The sequence below is a fragment of the Salmo trutta genome, chromosome 21, assembly GCF_901001165.1.
Source record: "Salmo trutta chromosome 21, fSalTru1.1, whole genome shotgun sequence".
NCBI classification, from domain to species: Eukaryota; Metazoa; Chordata; class Actinopteri; order Salmoniformes; family Salmonidae; genus Salmo; species Salmo trutta.
The window spans coordinates 34164044-34191609 of NC_042977.1; the positions used below are offsets into that span (position 1 = coordinate 34164044).

A 27566-nucleotide genomic window follows, 5' to 3' on the forward strand; every position below is an offset into this window, starting at 1 on the left:
GCCCTAGTTATTGTTGCTTTGACAGCCATTTCTGAAGATGATTTATTTCATGGATTAGTGATTAATTTGTCTATCCCTTATTTTAAAGGTTAACCCTGTTACATGAACTGACCTCTTGTTTTAATAGTGAAACTAATCCTTTTTTTATTCTAAAGAAACATTGAACATCTAATAGTAAAATCATACTGTAAAAGCAGGTGAGCTAGTTCTATTCTTTTTGGCCATTTTCTGGTGTTTTGTAGTGAAACTGAGCAGGTTGAGTATAAAAGTCAACCCTGTTACCCATAGATACAGGCTAGAAAATGTTTTAAGAATAAAAAAAATGGTGAAGCTTGCATTCAATTGCCACTCCCTGTTGCACACCACGAACTTCCATTTCCCCTGTCACAAGGACATTTATGGCTGATATAGGATGACATCGTCAACCCTGTTACTATATTTGGCACTTAATAAGCACTTACTATAATCATTTGTAGATTTAACACCTCTTGATGGGAAAACGTGTTTAAAAAAAAAAGTTGAACATGTGCCATTTATGATAGAATGTTAAAATTGTTGACCGAGCTACTTATCTAAAAAGGCACCGAATTGGTGTAAGCAGAACCCTGATTTACCCAAATTATCTTGAGACAGTGGTGGTGTTGAAACATGGTTCATGTTCATTAGGGCACACAACGGAAAACAAAAATGAGTGTGACATATTGGACAAATCCAGGTAGCCTTTCCGTTACATTTTCTTCTGTTTGGTGTCTAATGAACACAGCCATGGACTGCCATCTGAGTGGTCTGTTGAGTCCACAGTAATATAAATGTCACTGGAGTGTGTCTTCAGGTGAGGCTGTTTTCCTCTGACCCTAGCGAGAAGATACTGCAGCAGTCTCCACCTCCGTATCTGTCCCTGGACCTGACCCGAGAATCTTCTCTACTATGGATGGTGTTGGACTCCTGCCAGCTCCCTCGCTTTGAACTGCCTCTGGAAGAGCTGAGGAATAAAGCACAAACAAGGGTTGATCACAAACCACACTGAAAGAGAGCCTTGCAGTGGAGAAGGTGAAAGGTTCAAGTTCTTCGGAGTACAAAACACTGACAATCTGAAATTGTCCACTCACACAGTGTGGTGAAGGCGCAATAGCACCTCTTCAACCTTAGGCGATTGAAGACATTTGGCTTTGCCCCTAAGACCCGCACACACTTATACAGATGCACCATTGAGAGCATCCCGTTGGGCTGTATTACCGCAACTGCACCGTCCCCAAACCCTGGGCTCTCCAGAGGGTGGTGCGGTCAGCCCAACGCATCACTGGGAGCACACTGCCTGCCCTTCAGGACATCTACAGCACCCAGTGTCATAGGAAGGCCAAGAAGACCATCAAGGACCTCAGCCACCCGAGCACGGCCTGTTCACCCCACTATCATTTAGAAGGTGAGGTCAGTACAGGTGCATCAAAGCTGGGCCTGAGAGATTGAAAAACCTCTATCGCAAGGCCATCAGACTGCTAAATAGCCATCACGAGCCACCAAGTACCCTGCCCTGAACTTAGTCACTGTCTAGCCGGCTACCACCTGGTTACTCATCCCTGCAGCTTAGAGGCTGCTGCCTTATGTACATAAACATGGAACACTGGTCACTTTAATAATGTTTATATACTGGTTTTACCACAGCCTTGCAATCTCCATAGACAAACATTTGCAGTAAAATGGCCTTACTGAAGAGCAAAGTGACTTTCAACGTGGCACAGTAATAGGATGCCACCTTTCCAACAAGTCAGTTGGTCAAATTTCTGCCCTGCTAGACCTGCCCCAGTCAACTAAGTGCTGTTATTGTGAAGTGGAAATGTCTAGGACCAACAATGGCTCAGCCGCAAAGTAGTAGGCCACACAACCTCACAGAACAGGACCACCGAGTGCTGAATCACGTAAATATAGTCTGTCGTCGGTTGCACTCACTACAGAGTTGCTGGTCCTAATGTTTCTATATTTCTTAATTCCATTCTTTTACTTTAGATTTGTGTGTATTGTTAGCTAGTACTGCAATATTGGAACTAGGGACACAAGCATTTCGCTACACCCGCAATTACACCTGCAACCAAAAAAATCTGATTTGTGATGATCAATATTCTATTTATTTGATTTACTTCCCAGCACTGGTTTAAGACACTGATTTAAATGTCATGTGATTTATCACAAACAGCTTATTCTGTTGTACTGAGCCATTTACTATACGTTCGTTTTCTTATTTCTTGTTGTTGCATTGTCTAGAAGGTACTTGCTAGTAATAATTTCGTTGGACGATGTATACAATGCGTATCCCATACATACAACTAATAAAACACGTGTCAAAAACTTAAAATGACTGACTATGACAATAGCGAGCTGGGATAGAGCACCTGCTGCTGTCTGGTATGAGGCGTAGTGTGTGGTAGAGATCAGCTGTGGAGGCCATGCCAGCGACAGCTTTAGGAGTGGAGAACACAGCGTAAGTCCGGGATTTGGTCAGCCTGGCTGGAGTGGAGGGGATCCTCATCTCGGGGTCACTACCTAGAAAGGAAAACACAATTGTGGCCAAACATGCATAAAACAAACCACACATTAGAATATTAAAATGTACTTTTATTTTGTTTAAATGCTGCAGCATAAATATACAACGTACTAGTTGATAAGGCATGTTGAGATTCTGACGCAGAATGTCTTTTTCGGTCCACAAATTGAGTCATGTTCAAGAACTGATTCTTGAGACACGAGGCACGGTCTTCCTCGAAAGCCTTTTTCTGTGAAAACAAAATTGACGAAAGAGGGCTAAGATGCAGTTAAAAGGTCCAATGTAGACTTCAAAAAATAAATAATTCTCACTCAATCATTAAAAATGGTCAAAAAGAGCAATTTCTCAAGCAAGAATTTTGCTAGGACTGTGTGGAAAACTGAAAACTAGCTGTTATTGGCAGAGTTTTGGAACTCATTGGTTTATGAAGTAATTTATTGCCTGGTGATTACACCATCCTACCAAAACAGGTTGAAATTTCAGGTGGTCTTTTCAAACAGCTCTTACACTAAAAGGGCATCACAATTTTACAGTATTATTCCAACTAGGGCTGTTCGGTGGCCGTATTACTGCCACACCGGCGGTCACGAGTCATGATGGCAGTTCAATTCCACGTTACCGTTTAGACACGGTAATTGGGCTTCTCCAAGCTCTGATGCTGCTGATGGTCATTAGTAGCCTACCAAACTTGCTAACTGCCTGGTACTCAGCACTCTATTGTCCCTCATCACTCTGACGTCATTGCAAATGTTATCGAAAATCGAATCAAAACACTTCATGAGAGCCCATTAGCTCATGTTGCGCAACATTTCTATAGGCTATGCAATTGTGAGAAAACCAAGTGATGGACTCTATTAAAAAGAGGATCACAACAGCTTTCTATAGACTAGGCCTACTATAATTATTTCTCAACTTTCTGAATATTAAGCACATTGCTTCACTTTACATTACAGCCACACAATGGGGATGCCGCCGGGAAATTAGATGCATTATCAAGTGCTTGTCAAATTGTGAATGAGAGACTGATGAAGTTTAAACAGCCTGCACTAAAAACAAAGCAGAGCTTATGCCTTTTGTGGCGGATGAATCAGAATTAGTTGGGTAACATAGATAAGCATATTATGCAAATAAAACATCTTAATTATGTGAGATACTTGTCATATGTGAACGTATCTGTTAAACCATGTGAAGGGATGGCGTGATTTAAATGGGGAACCAATTATTTGTCTCCACAATGTCTGTGCGCAAGTCACTCCGCTCAGTGAGCTTGTCCAGGAGTGGAGTCAAGAGGGAGTTTACTTGAGATGTGAGTATCTAGAGTTGTCAATTGATTTATGCCATTGGATGAGCTAATGGTTCTGTTCTATACCGTACCAGGGAGAGACGGTTCCAGTTTGGGGAAGGAGGACCAGATACTGATCTATACAATGAACACTGTTGATACAGCAGTTGCTGTCTATGTTTTATAGATATCTTTCATACAAAACTTAACCTTTGTGAACTGTTCCTAAGATCTGTGGTTCGTCATGTACGTTGAGAGGGGTGGATCTTGGGTATAAAAAGATCTTTGTACTTTTGAGTAACCCCTTTATCAATGGTTCATTAGAGATAGCGCATCATTGAAAGTCAAAGTGCTTTTGCAAAAGCATCTTAATTATTAAAGATGTAGTTTTAAGTATAACTCTGACTGGTGTGTGAATTTTGTAACTCTCCTCATTTGGTAATGCAGAAATTAGCCACCAAACTTTCAAGCTTCTTTTTTTCAAATCCTCATTAGCGTCGCATCATGCAGCCTGACAATGTATTAAAAATCAAGATATATAGCCCAACGTTTGTAGAACTACTAAAGTTACATTAACTCAATTAAGCATATAGGAGTACCTATTTCGTTGGTTAACCGCTCAACACAATAGCGGCATGTGTGCACTCCCTCAGATCATTTGGAGAAAATATTATTTTACATTTTATTCAGCTATGTTCAATTGTATTCTTCATACTATAATGCCACAGAATTCTAAGCAAATCTTGTCTACTAAATTAACTAGTGGAGCCCACAGCCATCTGGCATAGCCAGATCAGGACAATGCTATTCTGTTCTTCTGAAATAGACAACAATTTCTTCATATCATGCTTCTTTAGACCCATCTAAAGCAAATGAATTTATTGTGATGGTGTAGGTTATATTACATGGATTTATTAGACTTTAAAAAATGTAACCGTTCCAAAGGTCTGCATAAGTGGCTTGTAAGCTATGCGTGGAAGCCAGGAGATGCTAAATGTGTTTGTTAATTAACGTTCAGTTATTTGCTTGACAATCACCAGCTGACAAAATGTATTGACCGCCACAGCCCTGATTCCAACCTCATCAACTCAGCAAGAAAATAAACATCCTCTCACTGTCAACTGCGTTTATTTTCAGCAAACTTAACATGTGTAAATATTTGTATGAACATAACAAGATTCAAGAGACAAACTGAACAAGTTCCACAGACATGTGACTAACAGAAATGGAATAATGTGTCCCTGAACAAAGGGGGGGGGTCAAAATCAAAAGTAACAGTCAGTATCTGATGTGGCCACCAGCTGCATTAAGTACTGCAGTGCATCTCCTCCTCATGGACTGCACCAGATTTGCCAGTTCTTGATGTGAGATGTTACCCCACTCTTCCACCAAGGCACCTGCAAGATCCTGGACATTTCTGGGGGGAATGGCCCTAGCCCTCACCCTCCGATCCAACAGGTCCCAGACGTGCTCAATGGGATTGAGATCCGGGCTCGTCGCTGGAAATGGCAGAACACTGACATTCCTGTCTTGCAGGAAGTCACGCACAGAACGAGCAGTATGGCTGGTGGCATTGTCATGCTGGAGGGTCATGTCAGGATGAGCCTGCAGGAAGGGTACCACATGAGGGAGGAGGATGTCTTCCCTGTAACGCACAGCGTTGAGATTGCCTGCAATGACAAGCTCAGTCCGATGTGTGACACACCGCCCCAAACCACGACGGACCCTCCACCTCCAAATCGATCCCGCTCCAGAGTACAGGCCTCGGTGTTACGCTCATTCCTTCGACGACAAACGTGAATCCGACCATCACCCTGGTGAGACAAATCCGCCACTTGACAGTGAAGAGCACTTTTTGCCAGTCCTGTCTAGTGCAGCGACGGTGGGTTTGTGCCCATAGGCGACGTTGTTGCCGGTGATGTCTGGTGAGGACCTGCCTTACAACAGGCCTACAAGCCCTCAGTCCAGCCTCTCTCAGCCTATTGCGAACAGTCTGAGCACTGACGGAGGGATTGTGCGTTCCTGGTGTAACTCGGGCAGTTGTTGCCATCCTGTACCTGTCCTGCAGGTGTGATGTTCGGATGTACCGATCCTGTGCAGGTGTTGTTACACGTGGTCTGCCACTGCGAGGACGATCAGCTGTCTGTCCTGTCTCCTTGCAGCACTGTCTTAGGCGTCTCACAGTACGGACAATGCAATTTATTGCCCTGGCCACATCTGCAGTTCTCATGCCTCCTTGCAGCATGCCTAAGGCACGTTCACACAGATGAGCAGGGACCGTGAGCATCTTTCTTTTGGTGTTTTTCCAGAGTCAGTAGAAAGGCCTCTTTAGTGTCCTAAGTTTTCATAGCTGTGACCTTAATTGCCTACCGTCTGTAAGCTGTTAGTGTCTTAACGACCATTCCACAGGTGCACGTTCATTAATTGTTTATGGTTCATTGAACAAGCATGGGAAACAGTGTATAAAACTTTTACAATGAAGAGCTGTGAAGTTATTTGGATTTTTATGAATTATCTTTGAAAGACAGGGTCCTGAAAAGGGGACTTTTCTTTTTATGCGGAGTTTAGTATGGAAATACATAAAACACAGGAAAAATGAATTTGACTGTACTAGGCTTTTAAGTGACACATCTTGGCCAAATATAATTCTTCCGTCTCGAGAACTTTACAAAAACAAAATGGATACCTCATGTCCGAGACGAATGGCAGCTTCAGTGAAGTTCTCTCTCTCCCTCTCAAAGTTCCTCCTTTGCTCGTCAAAGAGCCTCCACTCCTCTTTGAGACGCTCCTTCTCCTCCAGAGTGTAGCAGTCATTCAGAAGAGCAGCAGTCTCATCATCATAGCAGGGAGAGTTTAACTGCTGCTGCTCACACACAGACCAACACAAGGAAGAGGAAACAGACATAACATTTGACTGAATAACTCCTGTAAGTGTCTATTAGACTAACCTCATCCCCAGGACATTGCACACAGCACATAAGCCTGGGGGCGTATTCATTACACCAATTATGTTGCAAAACATTTCTTAAACAGAAGCTAATGAAATGGAGTGGGACCTACCTGAATTTGTCCAATACTAACTCATTTGATGAACCCCCAAAATTGCCCTACCTGGAAGCCTGTGTTTCAGACATAAGGAAGTGGATGGCGACAAATGTTCTACTTTTAAACTCAGACAAAATAGAGCTGCTAGTTCTAGGTCCCAAGAAACAAAGAGATCTTCTGTTGACTGACAATCTTGATGGTTGTACAGTCATCTCAAATAAAACTGAAGGACCTCGGCGTTACTCTGGACCTTGATCGCTCTTTTGAGGAACATATCAAGACTGTTTCAAGGACGTCTTTTTCCATCAATGTAACATTGCAAAAATCAGAAACTTTGTCCAAAAATGATGCAGAAAAATGTATCCATGCTTTTGTCACTTCTAGGTTAGACTACTGCAATGCTCTACTTTCCAGCTACCCGGATAAAGCAATAAATAAACTTCAGTTAGTGCTAAACATGGCTGCTAGAATCTTGACTAGAACCCCCCAAAAAATGTATATTACTCTCTACACTGGCTTCCCGTTAAGGCAAGGGCTGATTAAGGTTTTACTGCTAACCTACAAAGCATTACCTATCTTTCTGATTTGGTCCTGCTGTCCATACGCTACGGTCACAAGATGCAGGCCTCCTTATTGTCCCTAGAATTTCTAAGCAAACAGCTGGAGGCAGGGCTTTTTCCTATAGAGCTCCATTTTCATGGAATGGTCTGCCTACCCATGTGAGAGATGCAGACTCAGTCTCAACCTTTAAGTCTTTATTGAAGACTCATCTCTTCAGTAGATCCTATGATTGAGTGTAATGTGGCCCAGGAGCGTGACGGTGAATGGAAAGGCACTGGAGCAACGAACCACCCTTGCTGTCTCTGCCTGGCCGGTTCCCCTCTCTCCACTGGGATTCTCTGCCTCAAACCCTATTACAGGGGCTGAGTCACTGGCTTACTGGTGCTCTTCCATGCCGTCCCTAGGAGGGGTGCATCAATTGAGTGGGTTGAGTCACTGACATGATCTTCCTGTCCGGGTTGGCGCCCCCCTTGGGTTGTGCCGTGGGGGAGATCTTTGTGGGCTATTCTTGGCCTTGTCTCAGGATGGTAAGTTGGTGGTTGGAGATATCCCTCTAGTGGTGTGGGGGCTGTGTTTTGGCAAAGTGAGTGGGGTAATATCCTGCCTGTTTGGCCCTGTCCAGGGGTATCGTCGGACAGGGCCACAGTGTCTCCTGACCCCTCCCGTCTCAGCCGCCAGTATTTATGCTGCAATAGTTTGTGTCGGGGGCTAGGGTCAGTCTGTTATATCTGGAGTAGTTCTCCTGTCTTATCCGGTGTCCTGTGTTAATTTAAGTATGCTCTCTCTAATTTGCTCTCTCTCTGAGGACCTGAGCCATAGGACCATGCCTCAGGACTATCTGGCCTGATGACTCCTTGCTGTCCCCAGTCCACCTGGTCGTGCTGCTGCTTCAGTTTCAACTGTTCTGCCTGCGGCTATGGAACCCTGACCTGTTCACCAGACGTGCTACCTGTCCCAGACCTGCTGTTTTCAGCTCTCTAGAGACAGCAGGAGCGGTAGAGATACTCTGAATGATCGGCTATGAAAAGCCAACTGACATTTACTTCTGAGGTGCTGACCTGTTGCACTCTCTACAACCACTGTGATTATTATGATTTGACCCTGATTGTCATCTATGAACATTTGAACATCTTGGCCATGTTCTGTTATAATCTCCACCCGGCACAGCCAGAAGAGGACTGGCCACCCCTCATAGCCTGGTTCCTCTCTAGGTTTCTTCCTAGGTTCTGGCCTTTCTAGGGTGTTTTTCCTAGCCACCGTGCTTCTACACCTGCATTGCTTGCCGTTTGGGGTTTTAGGCTGGGTTTCTGTACAGCACTTTGTGACATCAGCTGATATAAGAAGGGCTTTATAAATACATTTGATGGAAATTTGATTTTAGTTGCAAAAATGTTTGGACTAATGATTACACCCCTGGTACATCAATAGTTCAAAGTTGGCCTTAGTGGGAGTGACCATAGAATTCCATGGGAGTGACCTTACTGAGTAAAGTATGTCATCATTTAATTTTAGCGAATGACACGACTGCAAGGTGTGGCTCTGTGCTTGTGGTGTGGTAGCGTACAGGGGAGGGTTAGGGGGAAGGTGTTGTGGGAGATGATTGGTTTGTAGATTAAGCCAATGCATATGCACCAGGACGTTCTCCCGCCCTTTCTGTATTCGCTAACTAAGGCCAAGTTCGACACGTTGGTCTACCAGACTCTTCACGCATTTGGTCGAAAGTGTCTGAGAACAAGATTAGTAAGGCTCAAATTCAAGGCAATAAAAACAGATGTACTTTAGATATTTGTAGCTCGGTTTGAAAAGAGAGCCTTGTGTTGTGGGTCTTACTAACCTGTAGGAGCTGCTGCTGGGTCTGGATGAAATCTTTACACTGCTGGACCTCCAGTCTCATCCTCTCCATCTCCTCCTCATGGATCTGTCTGGGGACCAGCTCTTTACCAGCTCGCTGCTGGCTCTGCTGCACCAGGGAGGCTGATGACACACAACACATTCTGATCAATGGTGAAGAAATATAGAATCAATTGGTAGTAGAATAGTTTTAAATGCAGCAGTACTGGTAGTGATTTTAAGTTGATTGTCATGTACAGTACCTACATGTAAGAATATTTTGAAGATAAATACACAATGCAGAGGACTAAAGGTCAAGAGAACTAAAGGTCAAGAGTACTAACGATCAATGGAAACACTAGTTTTTCCTGTAATAGGGAATTAATGATCAATGGGTCAGAGACATGGGAGGAATTTGTCTAGGCATTGAGCCTTAAAAAGGATACTTGTTATTTGGCCATTGGCCCAGTTTTATTGCAAGGAATTCTAATTGGTCAACCACAGGCTAGCGTTATAAAACTACATCCTGTCCCTTTGTTCTGTGCAGAGAATCACTGAGGACAGATCTATGATTTGTCCTCTTTGAATAAACCAATTTTTCTCCCCCTGATTTGCTTTGGGGTCTGTTATTGAAAAGTAACATCAACTGCTAACACTTGGTGCCTTGACTCGGATGAATTGGTCTTGAACAACACGGAAAACCGCAACTGTGTGTGTGTTTACCCAGGGAAAGAGAGGGCTGAGCACAACCCACGGGATTCAACTCTTAAACTCCTGATTGACTGCTAACATATTGCTGGGTGAGTCTAGACCAATATCATTTAAAAGAACAAATCAGGTTCAAATTAGTGCATGCAATGAGTGATACGCATCCCAAGGTTTGGGTCCTTTGCTCTATTACAGGTTTGATATAGCTCTATCATAGGGATTCAAGTCTATTAAAAGGTTTGAGTCCTTTTTGTGAAACCTTGTTGCATAGAAGTGAGTTGCTAGTTGAGTAGCAATTTTTACACGTGTGGGTAATGTAAGACTTCAACAAGGTTTTGAAGTGAACAAGTTATGGGTAACTAGGCCCTACAGAAACAATGTGTTCTAAAAGGAAGTTTGAGTCCAAAGGGTTAAATAAATACAGTTGAAGTCGGAAGTTTACATACACATTTACATTACATTTAAGTCATTTAGCAGACGCTCTTATCCGACTTACACCTTAGCCAATTGCATTTAAACTCAGTTTCACAGTTCCTGACATTTAATCCTAGTAAAATTCCCCGTCTTATGTCAGTTAGGATCACCACTTTATTTTAAGAATGTGAAATGTCAAAATAATAGTAGAGAGAATGATTTCAGATTTGATTTCTTTCAAGACATTCCCAGTGGGTCAGAAGTTTACATACACTCAATTAGTATTTGGTAGCATTGCCTTTAAATGTTTTGGGAAGCCTTCCATAAGCTTCCCACAATAAGTTGGGTGAATTTTTGTCCATTCCTCCTGATAGAGCTGGTGTAACAGACAGGTTTGTAGGCCTCCTTGCTCGCACACGCTTTTTCAGTTCTGCCCACATATTTTCTATAGGATTGGGGTCAGGGCTTTGTGATGGCCACTCCAATACCTTGACTTTGTTGTCCTTAAGCAATTTTACCACAACTTTGGAAGAATGCTTGGGGTCATTGTCCATTTGGAAGACCCATTTGCGACCAAGCTTTAACTTCCTGACTGATGTCTTGAGATGTTGCTTCAATATATCCACATCATTTTCTTGCCTCATGATGCCATCTATTGTGTGAAGTGCACCAGTCCCTCCTGCAGCAAAGCATCCCACAACATGATGCCGCCACCCCTGTGCTTCGCGGTTGGGATGGTGTTGTTCGGCTTGCAAGACTCCCCCTTTTTCCTCCAAACATAATGATGGTCATTATGGCCAAACAGTTCTATTTTTGTTTCATCAGACCAGAGGACATTTCTCCAAAAAGTACGATCTTTGTCCCCATGTGCAGTTGCAAACCAGTGTGGCTTTTTATGGCGGTTTTGGAGCAGTGGCTTCTTCCTTGCTGAGCGGCCTCTCAGGTTATGTCGACATAGGACTCGTTTTACTGTGGATATAGATACTTCTGTACCCGTTTCCTTCAGCATCTTCACAAGGTCCTTTGCTGTTGTTCTGGGATTGATTTGCACTTTTCACACCAAAGTACATTCATCTCTAGGAGACAGAACGCATCTCCTTCCTGAGCGGTATGACGGCTGCGTGAACCCCCATGGTGTTTATACTTGCGTACTATTGTTTGTACAGATGAACGTGGTACTTTCAGGCATTTGGAAATTGATCCCAAGGATGAACCAGACTTGTGGAAGTCTACAATTACATTTTTTCTGAGGCCTTTGCTGATTTCTTTTGATTTTCCCATGCTGTCAAGCATAGAGGCACTGAGTTTGAAGGTAGGCCTTGAAAGGCATCCACAAATACACCTCCAATTAACTCAAATGATGTCAATTAGCCTATCAGAAACTTCTAAAGCCATGGCATCATTTTCTGGAATTTTCCAAGCTGTTCAAAAGGCACAGTCAACTTAGTGTATGTAAACTTCTGACCCACTGGAATTGTGATAGTGAAATAATCTGTCTGTAAACAATTGTTGGAAAAATGACTTGTGTCATGCACAAAGTAGATGTCCTAACCGACTTGCCAAAACTATAGTTTGTTCACAAGATATTTGTGGAGTGGCTGAAAAACGAGTTAATGACTCCAACCTAAGTGTATGTAAACTTCCGACTTCAACTGTATATAAACAGAGATGTATTATATATATAAAATACATCTCTTTTGAAGTTAATGTAATGCCATTTTTAAGTGCGAGAACCACTGGAGAAGGGCAGAACAGCTCCTCCGGATGTGAGCATGAAAAAGATTTTAAAGTCATGGTCTAGTGATATGAAGAACCATTTCAAAGTAGAGAAGTGTAGACAAGCAATAAAGAAATATTATGTCATTGTTGACAAAGATGGAATCTGTCTGATATACAAAAAGCTTGGTGGGGGGGGAAACAATTTTTTTTTACAGAGAACGTCTTACTCGTTGACAAAAACAAGATGGTCTAACTGTATTAGCCGAAGTAAGGAAGCAGGATGAGAAATGTCTTGATAAGCGTGATAGGACATTGGAGAGATACAGATAGTTTGAGGGCTCTTTGTGAACAGATAACCTAAAAATTAGAAATTTAACAATTACAGGCGAGGGTCATAAAAGCAGACTTGGCCCCCCTCCTGTGGACCCTTTGTTTCATCAATCTATCCTCAGGCTGAGTTGCGCAAGGATGATCAGGTTTCAAGCATCTGGTCAGCATGGCCTGGCTTTGAGTCAACAGATTGACAACAGTGACAAAAGATGTCTTAGGCCAACAAGAACACAGGCTGTAAAAGGTAGTAAAGAAACCGCCAGTGACCGTAATCACACATAAATCAGCATCTCCAAAACAGTTGGATGAATGGTCAAATACTTTGGAGCATCTATGAGACGTGGGTACGAAGACATGAGACCATTTGAAGCGTTGTAAGAAACTCTACATCCTTATGATGGGTTACAGTTAATAGCTGGTCACTTTTAAAGGACTTTGTGAATGATTACCTTGCCAATAGGACGATTGAATATTATTGTCTTACAATTATTTTGTGAGTTCTCTCCTAATACAGGATGTGGTAGAGACATCATTACACCTGTTAATACTTATTTTCTATAACTTTGTTTGAAATCTATTCCTTATTGTAACAAGAAGTAAAGTATCCCCTTTGTGTTTAGAAATGCAAGGTGTTTATGTGATTGATTTTATGCTTACTGCTAATGTTTTTGTTGTACTGCCTATTTTTTTTCATGTTTTCTAAAAATACATTAAGTATATTTCTTTTTAAAAATGGTCTGGGGGAGTAAGAATATTTCAAAGATAAATACACAGAGGACTAAAAGTCAAGAGTACTAACAATCAATGGAAACAGTGGTTTTTATGTAATAGGGAATTATTGATCAATGGGAGGAATTTGTCAAGGCAGTGAGCCTGAAACCGGATACTTGTTATTTGGCCATTGGCCCAGTTTTATTGTAAGGAATTATAAATGGTCAACCACAGGCTAGGGTTGGGTTATGAAACTACATCTTGTCGCTTTGTTCTGTGGAGAGAATCACTGAGGACAGGGGAGAATGAACATTTACCTCTCAGCATAACATCTATGATTTGTCCTCTTTGAATAAACCCCTTTTTCTCCCCCTGATTTGCTGTGTAATTGAAGAGTAACATCAACTGCTAACATACATACAACACCAGTTAATGCCCAGAGAAACCATTGATAACTACTGAGTTACAGATTTATTGTCAACATCTTTGGTAATATGGACGATGTGATGATGTCTGTACCCTGGCTGTCCAGTCTCTCCATGTGGCTCTTCAGTCTCCTCCATTGCTGCCGGATGCTATTGGTCAGCTGCTCCCGGGCATGCTCACAGGATTGTTCCCTGGCGTGGTCACATGACTGGTCCAGGGTCTCTCTACTGCCGTCGCCAACCTCCTTATCCCCGTCTGAGCCGGCCTGAAGGCACAACAATGATCACTTCTCTTCACCAATGTTAACCAGATGTCACTCCCATACGTAAAGTGCTTAGAGATCTTGTGATAGGCACTACATAACCGAAGATGCAATTCAAGATTAATATTTGTAAGAGTATTATCAAAATGTATTAGGTCTTGCATCTACAGTGAGCTCCAAAAGTATTGGGACAGCAATACATCTTATTGTTTTGGCTCTGTACTCCAACATTTTGGATTTGAAATTATACAACGACTATAGGTTCAAGTGCAGACAGTTTTAATTGAAGTTTTTTTTGTTCATACATATCAGGTGAACCATTTAGAAATTACAACACTTTTTGTACAAAGTCCATCTAAAAGAATTTGGACAAATCACATATATTTATATTAAAAGTAGTCAAAAGTTTAGTATTTGTTCCCAAATTCCTAGTACGCAATGATTAAATGAAGATTGTCACTCTACAAACTTGTTGGATGCATTTGCTGTTTGTTTTGGTCGTGTTTCATATTATTTTGTGCCCAATAGAAATGAATGGTAAATAATGTAGTGTCATTTTGGAGTCCCTTTTATTGTAAATAAGAATAGAATGTTTCTAAACAATCCTACATTCATGTGGATGCTACCATGATTGCAGATATGATAATTACTTTCTCAATCATTACTCAAGATGAATTCCGTGATCATGGTAACATCCACAATAATGTAGAAGTTTAGAAACATTCTATTCTTATTTAAAATGTGTCACTGTCCCAATACTTTTGGAGCTCACTGTACTGTCACGTAGGGGACTTCTGGTACTCAGTTCTAGGCTGTCTTCCACATGGTCTCTGAAGCTGGAGCATGGTTTCCTAGGACTAGGACTCAGAATAGACACCATCTCCCTCTTCATCTGCTGCAGCACCTTCTTCAGCTCAACGTTCTCCAGCATCAGGTGTCTATGACGAACCTCATAGTCACTCAGCAGGGACTTGTACATCTCCCCCTCATGTCTACAATAATGGCAAATAAACACACCCATCAAAGTGGCTTCTCCAAAGCCATGTAGGATTTGTTGCATCAAGAGTTGATGAATGCACATAAAAACAGACATGGTTCAGTTTGATGAGTATTGCTACCTGGCCTCCACCTTTACAGTCTTCCATTGGCTTCTCTTCCCATCAGCCCGTCCCAAGTAGTTCAATACGTCAATCGCTAGTAGAGATAAAAGAAAATGAGGGACTTTTTATAAAGACATACATGTTTTTTTTTGTTTTTTTTATGGGTGTTTAATTTATTTTATTTTTTAATACTTGGTTGCAAAGATATTCACATTTCCAACAACCTTTGGAATAAGGAGGAGGAAACTATGTCTTGAGAGCATGGTCCAGCACCCCTACCGAGTTTCTTATCCCTCTTTTCCACCAGTAGCTGGTTGAGGCGTTCTTTGAGTTTAGTGCTCTCCCTCTCCTTCCTCTTGGCATCATGGCTGTACTGAGAGGCTCTGCTGGCGATGATGCTCTGGAGCTTCTGCACCTGGGGTGTGTTCAGTAGGGAGGAAACATTTTGAAACAGGGAAGTACTACCTGAACTTGTCCAACATGAACAACATTTTTCCGTTGCATAATGCTTTGCTACGGTGTGCCCTACTGAACACGACCCTGGTTTGACAGGCTCACACACTGAAACTACATTTCCCATGGATGATTGCAGTTACATAAGCATATCATTAAATATACAGTGTAATGATTAACAATTATATTGCAAAGTCTACCTCATCTTTTTCGGTTTTAAGGCAGTTCTGCAGAGTCTTGATTTTGAGTTGCAGCTGCCTCTCTGCCTCGTGCAGTCCCGACGTCTCTCTTTTAGAGAGCTCCAGCTGATCCTGGGAACAAACACAAATGTACATGTAATGTCAACATATAGTCTAGTGTATGTGAATGTGCTCACCTTGACTAAGACTATACGTTCTCCTATAAGCAGTAAGCAAGCAACTTTCACTCAAGGACAATGTACTGTACATCGGAAGCATAGTAAAATGAGTGTCAGTGTTGTTGCGGTAAACCCCGTCTCAGTGTTTCTCCTATCATTCTATAGGCGCCCCAACCTAGCTTTCTATTGACAATATGCACCCTGTCTGGAAAACGATGTATGGGAAAGACTGCCTGACCTTGAGTCTGGAGTTGGTGATCTGCAGGTGTTCCAGGGCGCTGGAGCGCTTCAGACTCTCCGCCTCCTGCTCCTGCAGGCTGCGTTGGCTGCGGCGCTGCATCTGGAGCAGCTCATACATGCCGTTCAGGGCTGGCACAGCGTTCAGCCCCCCGCTTACCTCTGGTGAGCTGGCCTCAATACAGGCAGAGGAGAACCCCAGAGAGTCAATCTCCTGTACAAGGCCCCAAAAAGAGGGCAGACAAATAGGTTAGCACTCAGAGGATTCAGTGCATGAGATAAATGAAGCTTCAGATACACAAAAACTCAAATCAAGTAGTGAAGAAGAATAGTGATACCTGGCTATATAAACAAGCAAGCAGCACATTACACAATGCTATTTTCACAGAGTATTGGGATAGTATTGATATTCTAAATGTAGCCTAAATAATAGTCATTTCAATGGTGCAGTACCTGATTGATGTAAGAGATACACCGGGGAACATTGTCCTCAGTGCAGAAGGCACTTAACACATTGTAGGAACTCTTGGACAGCGGCATGGTGGAGGAGTGCATTGTAGGAAGGTTGTTATGATGCCTCGAGGGGGACATCGTCATTCTTGGTATGTCGGAGAGCTCATGGTTTTCTAAACACAGTAGGGAAATGGAGAGAACAACCAATTGATACATTAAGAGTTGACTCAGACTGCCTAAGAGGTTTAAAATGTTCTAAAATTAGGTAACAAAAATGCATCCCATAAAATCAAACAATTCCCCCCCAGAGATGCCATTTGAATTAACTTACCTATTGATGGCTCTATAGTTGCTGTAGTCCACCAGTCTTCCATGCCAACACAGCGTCAAGACAGTAGGGAGATCATCTGTGAGAGCAACCGGAGGCTTCCCTCACTGGAACAGAATCCTGAAATGGAGCATCAAGCCAATGACATAAGCGTCTAATGCAGGATAATCTGGGTCGATTCTTCAACACCATGCAGGATTAACCGTCATCTGTGTGACGTGCCAGCATGGGACGGGCTTTCAGGCCTTGGCTGTTACACTAGACTGTAGTAGAGTGATACTTTGAGCTTGAGTAAAGAGGGTTTGCATGTTAACTTCAAATCAAATTTTATTTGTCACATACACATGTTAGCAGATGTTAATGCGAGTGTAGCGAAATGCTTGTGCTTCTAGTTCCGACCATACAGTAATATCTAACCTAACAATTTCACAACAACTACCTTATATACACACGTGTGTAAAGGAATGAATAAGAATAGGTACATAAAAATATATGAATGAGCAACGGCCGAACGGCATAGGCAAGATGCAGTAGATGGTATAGAGTACAGTATATACATATGAGATGAGTAATGTAGGGTATGTAAACATTATAAAGTGGCATTGTTTAAAGTGGCTAATGATACATTTATTACATCCATTTTTCATTATTAAAGTGGCTAGAGATGAGTCAGTATGTTGACAGCAGCCACTCAATGTTAGTGATGGCTGTTTAACAGTCTGATGGCCTTGAGATAGAAGCTGTTTTTCAGTCTCTTGGTCCCCGCTTTGATGCACCTGTACTGACATCGCCTTCTGGATGATAGCAGGGTGAACAAGCAGTGGCTCGGGTGGTTGTTGTTCTTGATGATCTTTTTGGCCTTCCTGTGACATCGGGTGGTGTAGGTGTCCTGGAGGGAAGGTAGTTTGCCCTCGGTGATGCGTTGTGCAGACCTCACTACTAGAGGTTGACCGATTATGATTTTTCAATACCGATTATTGGAGGGCCCCCCAAAAAAAGCCGATACCGATTAAAGCGGACGATTATTTATAATAATTACAACAATACTGAATGTACACTTATTTTAACTTAATATAATACATCAATAAAATCAATTTAGCCTCAAATAATGAAACATGTTCAATTTGGTTTAATAATGCAAAAACAAAAGTGTTGGAGAAGTTAGTAAATGTGCAATATGTGCCATGTAAGAAAGCTAACGTTTAAGTTCCTTGCTCAGAACATATGAAAGCTGGTGGTTGCTTTTAACATGAGTCTTCAATATTCCCAGGTAAGAAGTTTCAGGTTGTAGTTATTATAGGACTATTTCTCTCTATACAATTTGTATTTCATATACCTTTGACTATTGGATGTTCTTATAGGTACTTTAGTATTGCCAGTGTAACAGTATAGCTTCCGTCCCTCTCCTCGCTCCTACTTGGGCTTGAACCAGGAACACATCGAAAACAGCCACCCTCGAAGCAGCGGTACCCATACAGAGCGAGGGGAACAACTACTCCAAGTCTCAGAGCGAGTGACGTTTGAAACGCTATTAGCACGCACCCCGCTAACCATTTCACATCGGTTACACCAGCCTAATCTCGGGAGTTGATAGGCTTGAAGTCATAAACAGCGCAATGCTTGAAGCATTGCAAAGATCTGCTGGCAAATGCATAAAAGTGCTGTTTGAATGAATGCTTACGAGCCTGCTGGAGCCTACCATCGCTCATTCAGACTGCTCTATTAAATCATAGACTTAATTATAACATAACACACAGAAATACGAGCCTTTGGTCATTAAAATGGTCGAATCTGGAAACTATCATTTCGAAAACAAAACGTTTATTCTTTCAGTAAAATACAGAACTGTTCCGTATTTTGTCTAATGGATGGCATCCCTAAGTTTAAATATTGCTGTTACATTGTACAACCTTCAATGTTATGTCATAATTATGTACAATTCTGGCAAATTAATTACAGCCTTTGTTAGGAATAAATGGACTTCTCACAGTTCGCAATGAGCCACGTGGCCCAAACTGCTGCATATACCCGGACTGCTTGCACGGAACGCAAGAGAAGTGACAATTTCCCTAGTTATAAGAAATTCATGTTAGCAGGCAATACTAACTAAAAATGCAGGTTTAAAAATATATACTTGTGTATTGACTTTAAAAGAAAAGGCATTGATGTTTATGGTTAGGTACATTGGTGCAACAGTGCTTTTTTTGCAAATGTGCTTTTTTTGCAAATCACCCTTTTGTCGAAGTAAGCTGTGATTCGATGAGAAATGAACAGGCACCGCATTGATTATATGCAACGCAGGACACGCTAGATGAACTAGTAATATCAACCATGTGTAGTTAACTAGTGATTATGTTAAGATGAATTGTTTTTTATGAGATAAGGTTAATGCTAGCTAGCAACTTACCTTGGCTTCTTGCTGCCCTCGCGTAACAGGTAGTCAGCCTGCCACGCAGGCTCCTCGTGGAGTGCAATGTAAGGTTGCAAAAACAAATCGCCGAGCTGACAAGGTAAAAATCTGTCGTTCTGCCCCTGAACAAGGCAGTTAACCCACCGTTCCTAGGCCATCATTGAAAATAAGAATGTGCTCTTAACGGACTTGCCTAGTTAAATAAAAGGTCTTAAAAAAAATATATAAATTAAATTTGGCTAATCAGTGTCCAAAAATACCGATTGTTATGAAAACTTGAAAAATCGGCCCTAATTAAATCGACCTCTATTCCCTACCCTCTGGAGAGCCTTACGGTTGTGGGCGGAGCAGTTGCCGTACCAGGCGGTGATACAGCCCGACAGGATGCTCTCGATTGTGCATCTGTAAAAGTTTGTGAGTGTTTTTGGTGACAAACCAAATTTCTTCAGCTTCCCGAGGTTGAAGAGGCGCTTTTGCGCCTTCTTCACCACGCTGTCTGTGTGGGTGGACCATTTCAGTTTGTCCGTGATGTGTACGCCGAGGAACTTACAACTTTCCACCTTCTCCACTACTGTCCTGTCGATGTGGATGGGGGCTGCTCCCTCCGCTGTTTCCTGAAGTCCACGATCATCTCCTTTGTTTTGTTGACATTGTGTGAGGTTATTTTCCTGACACCACACTCCGAGGGCCCTCACCTCCTCCCTGTAGGCAGTCTCGTCGTTGTTGGTAATCAAGCCTATCACTGTAGTGTCGTCTGAAAACTTGATGATTGAGTTGGAGGCGTGCAATGCCACGCAGTCATGGGTGAACAGGGAGCACAGGAGAGGGCTGAGAACACACCCTTGTGGGGCTGCAGTGTTGAAGATCAGCAGGGTGGAGATGTTACCTACTCTCACCACCTGGGGGCGGCCCGTCAGGAAGTCCAGGACCCAGTTGCACAGGGCGGGGTTGAGACCCAGGGGCTCGAGCTTAATGACGAGTTTGGAGGGTACTATGGTGTTAAATGCTGAGCTGTAGTCGATGAACAGCATTCTTACATAGGTATTCCTCGTCCAGATGGGTTAGGGCAGTGCGATTGTGTTGTCTGTGGACCCATTGGGGCGGTAAGCAAATTGGAGTGGGTCCAGGGTGTCAGGTAAGGTGGAGGTGATATGGTCCTTGACTAGTCTCTCAAAGCACTTCATGATGATGGAAGTGAGTGCTACGGGGCAATAGTCATTTAGCTCAGTTACCTTCGCTTTCTTGGGAACAGGAACAATGGTGGCCCTCTTGAAGCATGTGGGAACAGCAGACTAGGATAAGGATTGATTGAATGTCCGTAAACACACCAGCTAGTTGGTCTGGGCATGCTGTGAGGACTCGGCTGGGGATGCCGTCTGGGCCAGCAGCCTTGCGAGGGTTAACACGTTTAAATGTTTTACTCACGTTGGCTGCAGTGAAAGAGAGCCCGCAGGTTTTGGTAGCGGGCCATGTCAGTGGCACTGTATTGTCCTCAAAGCGAGCAAAGAAGTTGTTTAGTTTGTCTGGGAGCAAGACATCATGGTCCGCGACGGGGATGGTTTTCCTTTTGTAGTCCGTGATTGACTGTAGACCCTGCCACATACCTCTCGTGTCTGAGCCGTTGAATTGCGACTCTACTTTGTCTCTATACTGACGCTTAGCTTGTTTGCCTTGGAGGGTATAGCTACACTGTTTGTATTCGGTCATGTTTCCGGTCACCTTGCCCTGATTAAAAGCAGTGGTTTGCACTTTCAGTTTTGCGCGAATGCGGCCATCAATCCACGGTTTCTGGTTGGGGAATGTTTTAATAGACGCTGTGGGTACAACATCACCGATGCACTTGCTAATAAACTCACCAAATGTAATGTTATTGTCCGACGCTATGCGGAACATATCCCAGTCCACGTGATCGAAGCAATCTTGAAGCGTGGAATCCGATTGGTTGGACCAGCGTTGAACAGACCTGAGCACGGGCGCTTCCTGTTTTAGTTTCTGTCTATAGGCTGGGAGCAACAAAATGGAGTCATGGTCAGATTCTGAAAGGAGGGAGGGGGAGAATTTATATGCGTCACAGAAGTTAGAATAACAATGATCCAGGGTTTTGCCAGCCCGGTCACGCATTCGATATGCTGATAAAATTTAGGGAGCCTTGTTTTCAGATTAGCCTTGTTAAAATCCCCAGCTACAATAAATGCCGCCTCAGGATATGTGGTTTCCAATTTACATAGAGACAAATGAAGTTCTTTCAGGGCCGTCAATGTGTCTGCTTGGGGGGGGATATACACGACTGTGATTATGATCGAAGAGAATTCTCTTGGTAGATAATGCGGTCGGCATTTGATTGTAAGGAATTCTAGGTCAGGTGAACAAAAGGACTTGAGTTCCTGTATGTTGTTATGATCACACCACGTCTCATTAATAATAAGGCATACACCCCCGCCCTTCTTACCAGAGAGATGTTTGTTTGTCAGCGCAATGCGTGAAGAAACCGGGTGGCTGTACCGACTCTGATAACGTATCCCGAGTGAGCCATGTTTCCGTGAAACAAAGAATGTTAGAGTCTCTGATGTCTCTCTGGAAGGCAACCCTTGCTCGGATTTTGTCTACCTTGTTGTCAAGAGACTGGACATCGGTGAGTAGTATGCTCGGGAGTGGTGTGCGATGTACCCGTCTACGGAGCCTGACCAGAAGACCGCTCCGTCTGCCCCTTCTGCGGCGCCGTTGTTTTGGGTCACCTGCTGGGATCCGATCCATTGTCCTGGGTGGTGGACCAAACAGAGGATCCGCTTCGAGAAAGTCGTATTCCTGGTCGTAATGTTGGTGAGTTGACGTTGCTCTTATATCCAATAGTTCCTCCCGACTGTATGTACTAAAACCTAAGACTTCCTGGGGTAACAATGTAAGAAATAACACAAAAAAATGCATAGTTTCCAAGGAACACGAGGCGGCCATCTCTGGGCTAGTGTGTGATTGTATACCAGAGGGAGGCTTTTAGGCAGGCACACACACACATACGTGCAAGGTTTAACAACGTCACGGAATTCAAAACGCTAAGATAGTTTGAGAAAAAAGTTAACAATAGACACCTGCAGACACATTATTCAAGTAGGCCTCAGTATGATCCTTCCATTGGTCAGATCCCTTTGACTATAATATGATCCTAAGACTTTCCTGGTGCAACAAGCTGAACCACACTCTACATTCTAGTAACTACACTTTAAAAATAGGCCCCTGGTACAGTTATTGTGCTCAGTTTAAACATGGTGTGCATTCCATTGTAGACTTAAGTATAGTAGACCGGACTGTTTTGATAGCCTTGGGCAACACGTGATCAGTGGAATGTATTTGTGGATGCCAAGGGAAACCCAGGCTTTCACAAATATTTGACCAATAAAAGTGTTTTCATAATTTTCCGTCAATTAGCAAGTGGCTGAATCTCAGAGAAATGAACCGCACGAGGGAAACAGCACCCCTCTGTCTCAGTATGTGTAGCCCATGTATCTAATGCTGTCTGGACAAAAATAGTGACATTGCAGCTGTAGAATTTGATTGATTGATGCCAGCAAGCATTTGGCTTCCCTTGATACATTTAAAAAAATAAAAGATCAGCATTGAGCTGAGCTCAACTGTGGGTTGTCCGGGTGCAGCAAAACAACACACCACCCCCCCCCCCCCAGTTTGTATATGGCTTCTCACCAATCAAATCCAAAGCAAAACGTAATTTTAGTTTCAGGTCTGCTTGTGTTGATATCCTAGGCTAACCAGCATTTTAGCTAGCCTATGATTACAAAAACTAAAAGTGTACTGTATTACAGAGCCATAAACCGTTTTGCCAGCATGAGAGAGGATGGCATTGGCGTTCAACTAGTTTACAAGTAGGCATGCACACACACACATAGACAGACAGAAATCAGTGCCATGGACAGCCACATGATATTTAGCAACATTGGACTGAATTGTTTTTGGTCTCCAAATTTGTTTTCAGTGTATTAAACTAAGCATATATAACCTGGTTGATTTGATCATGTTTAAAGGTTTAAAGTTGAAATGGTGCTGAATTATTTTTAAGAACAATTTCATTGAAACCCGGACGACGCCGGGCAAATTGTCCTCCGCCCTAAGGGTCTCCCAATCACGGTCGGATGTGATACAGCCTGGATTCGAACCAGGGACACAGATGTAGTGCCTTAGACCACTGCGTCACTCGGGGGCCCAATAGCAGAGGCTGTGCCAAATTCTTTAAAACGACGTTGAGGCGGCTTATGGTAGAGAACATTAAATTCTCTGGTAACAGCTCTGGTGGACATTCCTGCAGTCAGCACGCCAATTGCACACTCCCTCAAAACTTGAGACTTCTGTGGCATTGTGTTGTATGACAAAGCTGCACATTTTAGGGTAGCCTTTAATTGTCCCCAGCACAAGGTGAAACTGTAATGATCATGCCACACCTGTCCGGTGGATGATTATCTTGGCAAAGTAGAAATTCTCACTAACAGGGTTGTAAACATATTTCAGCAATTGTTTTTTGAGAAATAAGCTTTTTATGCGTATTGAACATTTCTGGGATCTTTTATTTCAGCTCACGAGGATCAACACTAAATGTTGTGTTTATATTTTTGTTCATTATATAACTATTTGTTACATGTAATATTTGCTTTGTGGACTTCACAGAACAGATGTTGCTTGCCGGTTTTGTGATGAAACAAACATATGTAGTTGAATTTATTCAACCACTGACTTATTTACATGCCTTATTGTTTATCACGGTGATGTATGTTCAAATGGGAGCAAACACAAATATCACAACATAGGTTGTAATATGGCTTTTATACTGGTTTGGCTTCCTCAGTGATTTTACCCACACACCGCTGCATCTGATAGTACCGGAGTAGAAGGTAAATCGAGCCACAGTGGCAGTAGCTATGTGGTGTCCTTATCCATTTAACCAGGCTGCATAGGTCTCTTATCTGCACTCACACTAACTCCCATTTAAGTTTTCCCTATGTCACGCTTTAACCAAAACAGGGGAGTTACAGAGCCACATCCACTCACTGTGCTTCCATCTGAATTTAGCTTTGGGACACAACCAATGATTTGACACAACATTGAGTCTGTATTAGGGAGTCCAACCAATACAGACTCCCGACGTTACGTCCCAAAATAAATCTGAATTCAATATGAGCAGGCAACTGACAAGAAGCAAACATTTTAGTGTTGACAATATCAGACATTGGGTGAGTATACAGTTATAGCCTAAAGTTAGTATCAACACACCAAACTATATATTTTTTATCATTTTATTGAGATGCTGCAAGTGAGCTCAATAAACAGGAGGCTCAGTTGAAAACGTATTCACACTTGCATGTAAACACTTAACGTTAGCGAGATAACTAGCTAGCAAATTAAGTTGGCGTTAACGTTATCTAAAGTTTGATTAACGTTAGCTAAAAGTTAACTCTGTAAACTACTATTAACGTTCAAGGATCTGTTCCGTTGGCGTAGTTGACCTGGCTGGTTTACCTAGCTAGCCAGGTAGAAAGCTACTACAGTATATATAGTTAGCTGCTGGAGTACTAGTAGCTAGCTAGGTTTTGATGAAACGTTGCAAAATATTTTCGTAGCTAACTAGCTAGGACATGTCATGGCTGAATGCCGGCGTTAATTTAGTGTGGATACTCACTTGATTTTGGGTCCGACGTGGAGTGAGGGATTATATTGATTAGCCTGCCTGCCAATTCAAGAAGGCTACAATAGTTAAATAAGTGAAATCCGTCTCTATCTAGCTATAGTTAGCTAACTAAGTAGTTCTTAACAGTGAATGCCCACATTGGCAAGGTAGGTTTATTTTAAAGTCCTCTTCTTGGCTTCAAAACAAACACCACCGTCATTGGCGGGCGCGTTGTCAAGCAACCAGTATCAGTCCACTGTATTGGATCATGTGCACAACCGTCGTTCCTTTGACGGACTATTTATCCAAAGGTCAGGGCTGTCTGGTATCCTTGGGAAGTCCCTACCCTAAGCCCTGACTTTAACCCCTACACTAACCATAACCTTAACCCGTCATTGTAAATAAGGCCGTCATTGTAAATAAGAATGTGTTCTTAACTGACTTGCCAAGTAAAATAAAGGTTAAATAAAAAAATAAAATCCCTTACCTTTAACGTTTTAAATGTCAACTTCAATGGGGTGACGTCAGAGTTGGACGTCCTACGGACATTTATGCAAATTAGGAATGCTGTCAGGTGCATTTATCCTACCTATGAGTGATTATACAATATATATACAAAAGTATGTGGACACCCCTTCAAATTAGTGGATTCGGCTATTTCAGCTGTTGCTGACAGGCATATAAAATGTATTACACAGCCATGCAATCTCCAAACATTGGCAGTAGAATGGCCTTACTGAAGAGCTCTGTGACTTTCAACGTGGCACCGTCGTAGGATAGCATCTTTCCAACAAGTCAGTTAATTTAATTTCTGTTCTGCTAGAGCTGCCCCGGTAAACTGTAAGTGCTGTTATTGTGAAGTGGAAACATCCAGGAGCAACAACAGCTCAGCTGCGAAGTGGTAGGCCACACAAACTCACAGAACGGGACTGCCGAGTTCTGAAGCACGTAGCGGTATAAATCGTCTGTCCTTGGTTGCAACACTCACCTCGGAGTTCCAAACTGCCTCTGGAAGCAACGTCAGCACAATAACTGTTTGTCGGGAGCTTCATGAAATGGGTTTCCATGGCCGAGTAGCCGCACACAAGCCTAAGATCACCATGCACAATGCCAAGCGTCGGCTGAAGTGGTGTAAAGACTCTGGAGCAGTGGAAACACGTTATCTGGAGTGATGAATCCCGCTTCACCATCTGGGAGTCTGAGTGATCAATCTGGGTTTGGCGGATGCCAAGAGAACCCTACCTGCCCCAATGCATAGTGCCAACTGTAGTATATGCACGCAGTCAATGTGCGTGCATACATTAAAACTCCAGATTCTTCTCCCTTTACCATATATATATATATATATTTTTTAAAGCTATCTAAACCATATTATTATCCTCTCGTTCAGAACACGTGAGGCTATCACAAAAAAATACAAATTCATGAAATGGTGCGCTCTTGTACCTTTGTCGACATATCGGTCTATGTCAAAGATGTAGTTGCCAGGAGAGATGCTGCGTTTCCTGTAGAATTCCTGAGAGGGTCCGAGGGGTGTACTCCCCCTCTATCTTCTCATATGCATGGTTTCCTGCTGTCAGGTTCTGCAGGTTTATGAACTGAAAATAGGAAAATAGTGTATAGTGAGATTTGAAGTACCTTGGCATCATACTTGATTCCAAGCTCTCTTTTAAAAAGTAGGTGAAAAAGGTCATTTAAATACCGTAATTTCCGGACTATTGAGCGCACCTGAATATAACCGCACCCACTGAATTTTTTTAAAATTATTATTTTGAACATAAATAAGCCGCACATGTCTATAAGCCGCAGGTGCCTACCGGTACATTGAAACAATACCGGTACATTGAAACAAATGAACTTTACACAGGCTTTAACGAAACACGGCTTGTAACAAAAATAAATAGGCTTTAACGAAACACGGCTTGTAACAAAAATAAATAGGCTTTAACGAAACACGGCTTGTAACAAAAAATAAAAAATTAGCAGTAGACAGTAGCCTACCAAGAAAGTCATTGCTCCAGACCAAGCTCCCGTGCAGCAGCTCTATTTCCTTTTCCAACAGCCAGATCAATCGCCTTCAACTTGAAAGCTGCATCACATGCATTTCTCCGTGTCTTTGCCATGATGAGGGTGACAAAATGACTACCGTAATCAGAATGATGGGAAGTTTGAGCGCGCTCGATTTAATCTAAACCGTAAACAAAAAAGTTGTTTGACCTTAACCCATTCGGCAATTTCATTGGTCTAATGAAAGCTTCATGCTGCCAAAAAACTGAGCACGTCACAGAATGTGTTTTATTTTTTTATATTTTTTTTGAAAGCGGGAAAAATCCATTTATTAGCCGTGAGGTTCAAAGCGTGGGAAAAAAGTAGCGGCTTATAGTCCGGAAATCACGGTAACCAAATTCAACCTAGCTAATTTCCAATGTATACGAAATTGTTTGACTACAGAGGTAGCAAAACTGTACTTCAAATCTTTGATACTCCCCCACTTAACATACTGCTTGATTTCAACCCATTCAGTCTGTCTACAAACAGGCTCTCAAAGTGCTTGATTGGAAGCCCAATAGCCATCATCACTGTTACATCCTCAGAAAGCATGAGCTCCTGAGTTGGGAAAATCTTGTGCAATACACCGACGCATGTCTTGTATTCAAGATCCTAAATGGCCTGGCTCCCCATCCACTCAGGACTTTTGTTAAACAGAAAACCCAAACATATGGCAGCAGCTC

At 42.5% G+C, this 27566-nt stretch overlaps 1 protein-coding gene across 1 annotated transcript; it reads right to left on the reverse strand.

The window, feature by feature from the left end:
- Positions 1-742: 742 nt before the first annotated feature.
- Positions 743-25147, reverse strand: LOC115157230 (afadin- and alpha-actinin-binding protein). Its single transcript, XM_029705312.1, has 14 exons — positions 24847-25147; positions 16760-16876; positions 16429-16601; positions 15977-16189; positions 15581-15691; positions 15207-15342; positions 14946-15021; positions 14600-14819; positions 13659-13830; positions 9262-9401; positions 6508-6684; positions 2651-2768; positions 2388-2538; positions 743-982 (listed from the first exon to the last, which is right to left on the reverse strand). Exons 2-14 carry the CDS (start codon positions 16800-16802, stop codon positions 829-831), a joined length of 1884 nt encoding a protein of 627 aa, XP_029561172.1. The 5' UTR covers positions 16803-16876; positions 24847-25147; the 3' UTR covers positions 743-828.
- Between the last annotated feature and the right edge of the window lie 2419 nt (positions 25148-27566).

Bases quoted from the DNA above. Each gene is read 5' to 3' on its own strand.
- LOC115157230 (XM_029705312.1), bottom strand. From the start codon at position 16,802: ATGGAAGACTGGTGGACTACAGCAACTATAGAGCCATCAATAG. The intron at 16,190-16,428 runs GTACTGCACCAT...GGCCTTGTACAG, and splicing joins GTATCTCTTACATCAATCAG to GAGATTGACTCTCTGGGGTT. The intron at 6,685-9,261 runs GTTAGTAAGACC...GTGTGTGAGCAG, and splicing joins CCCAGCAGCAGCTCCTACAG to CAGCAGTTAAACTCTCCCTG.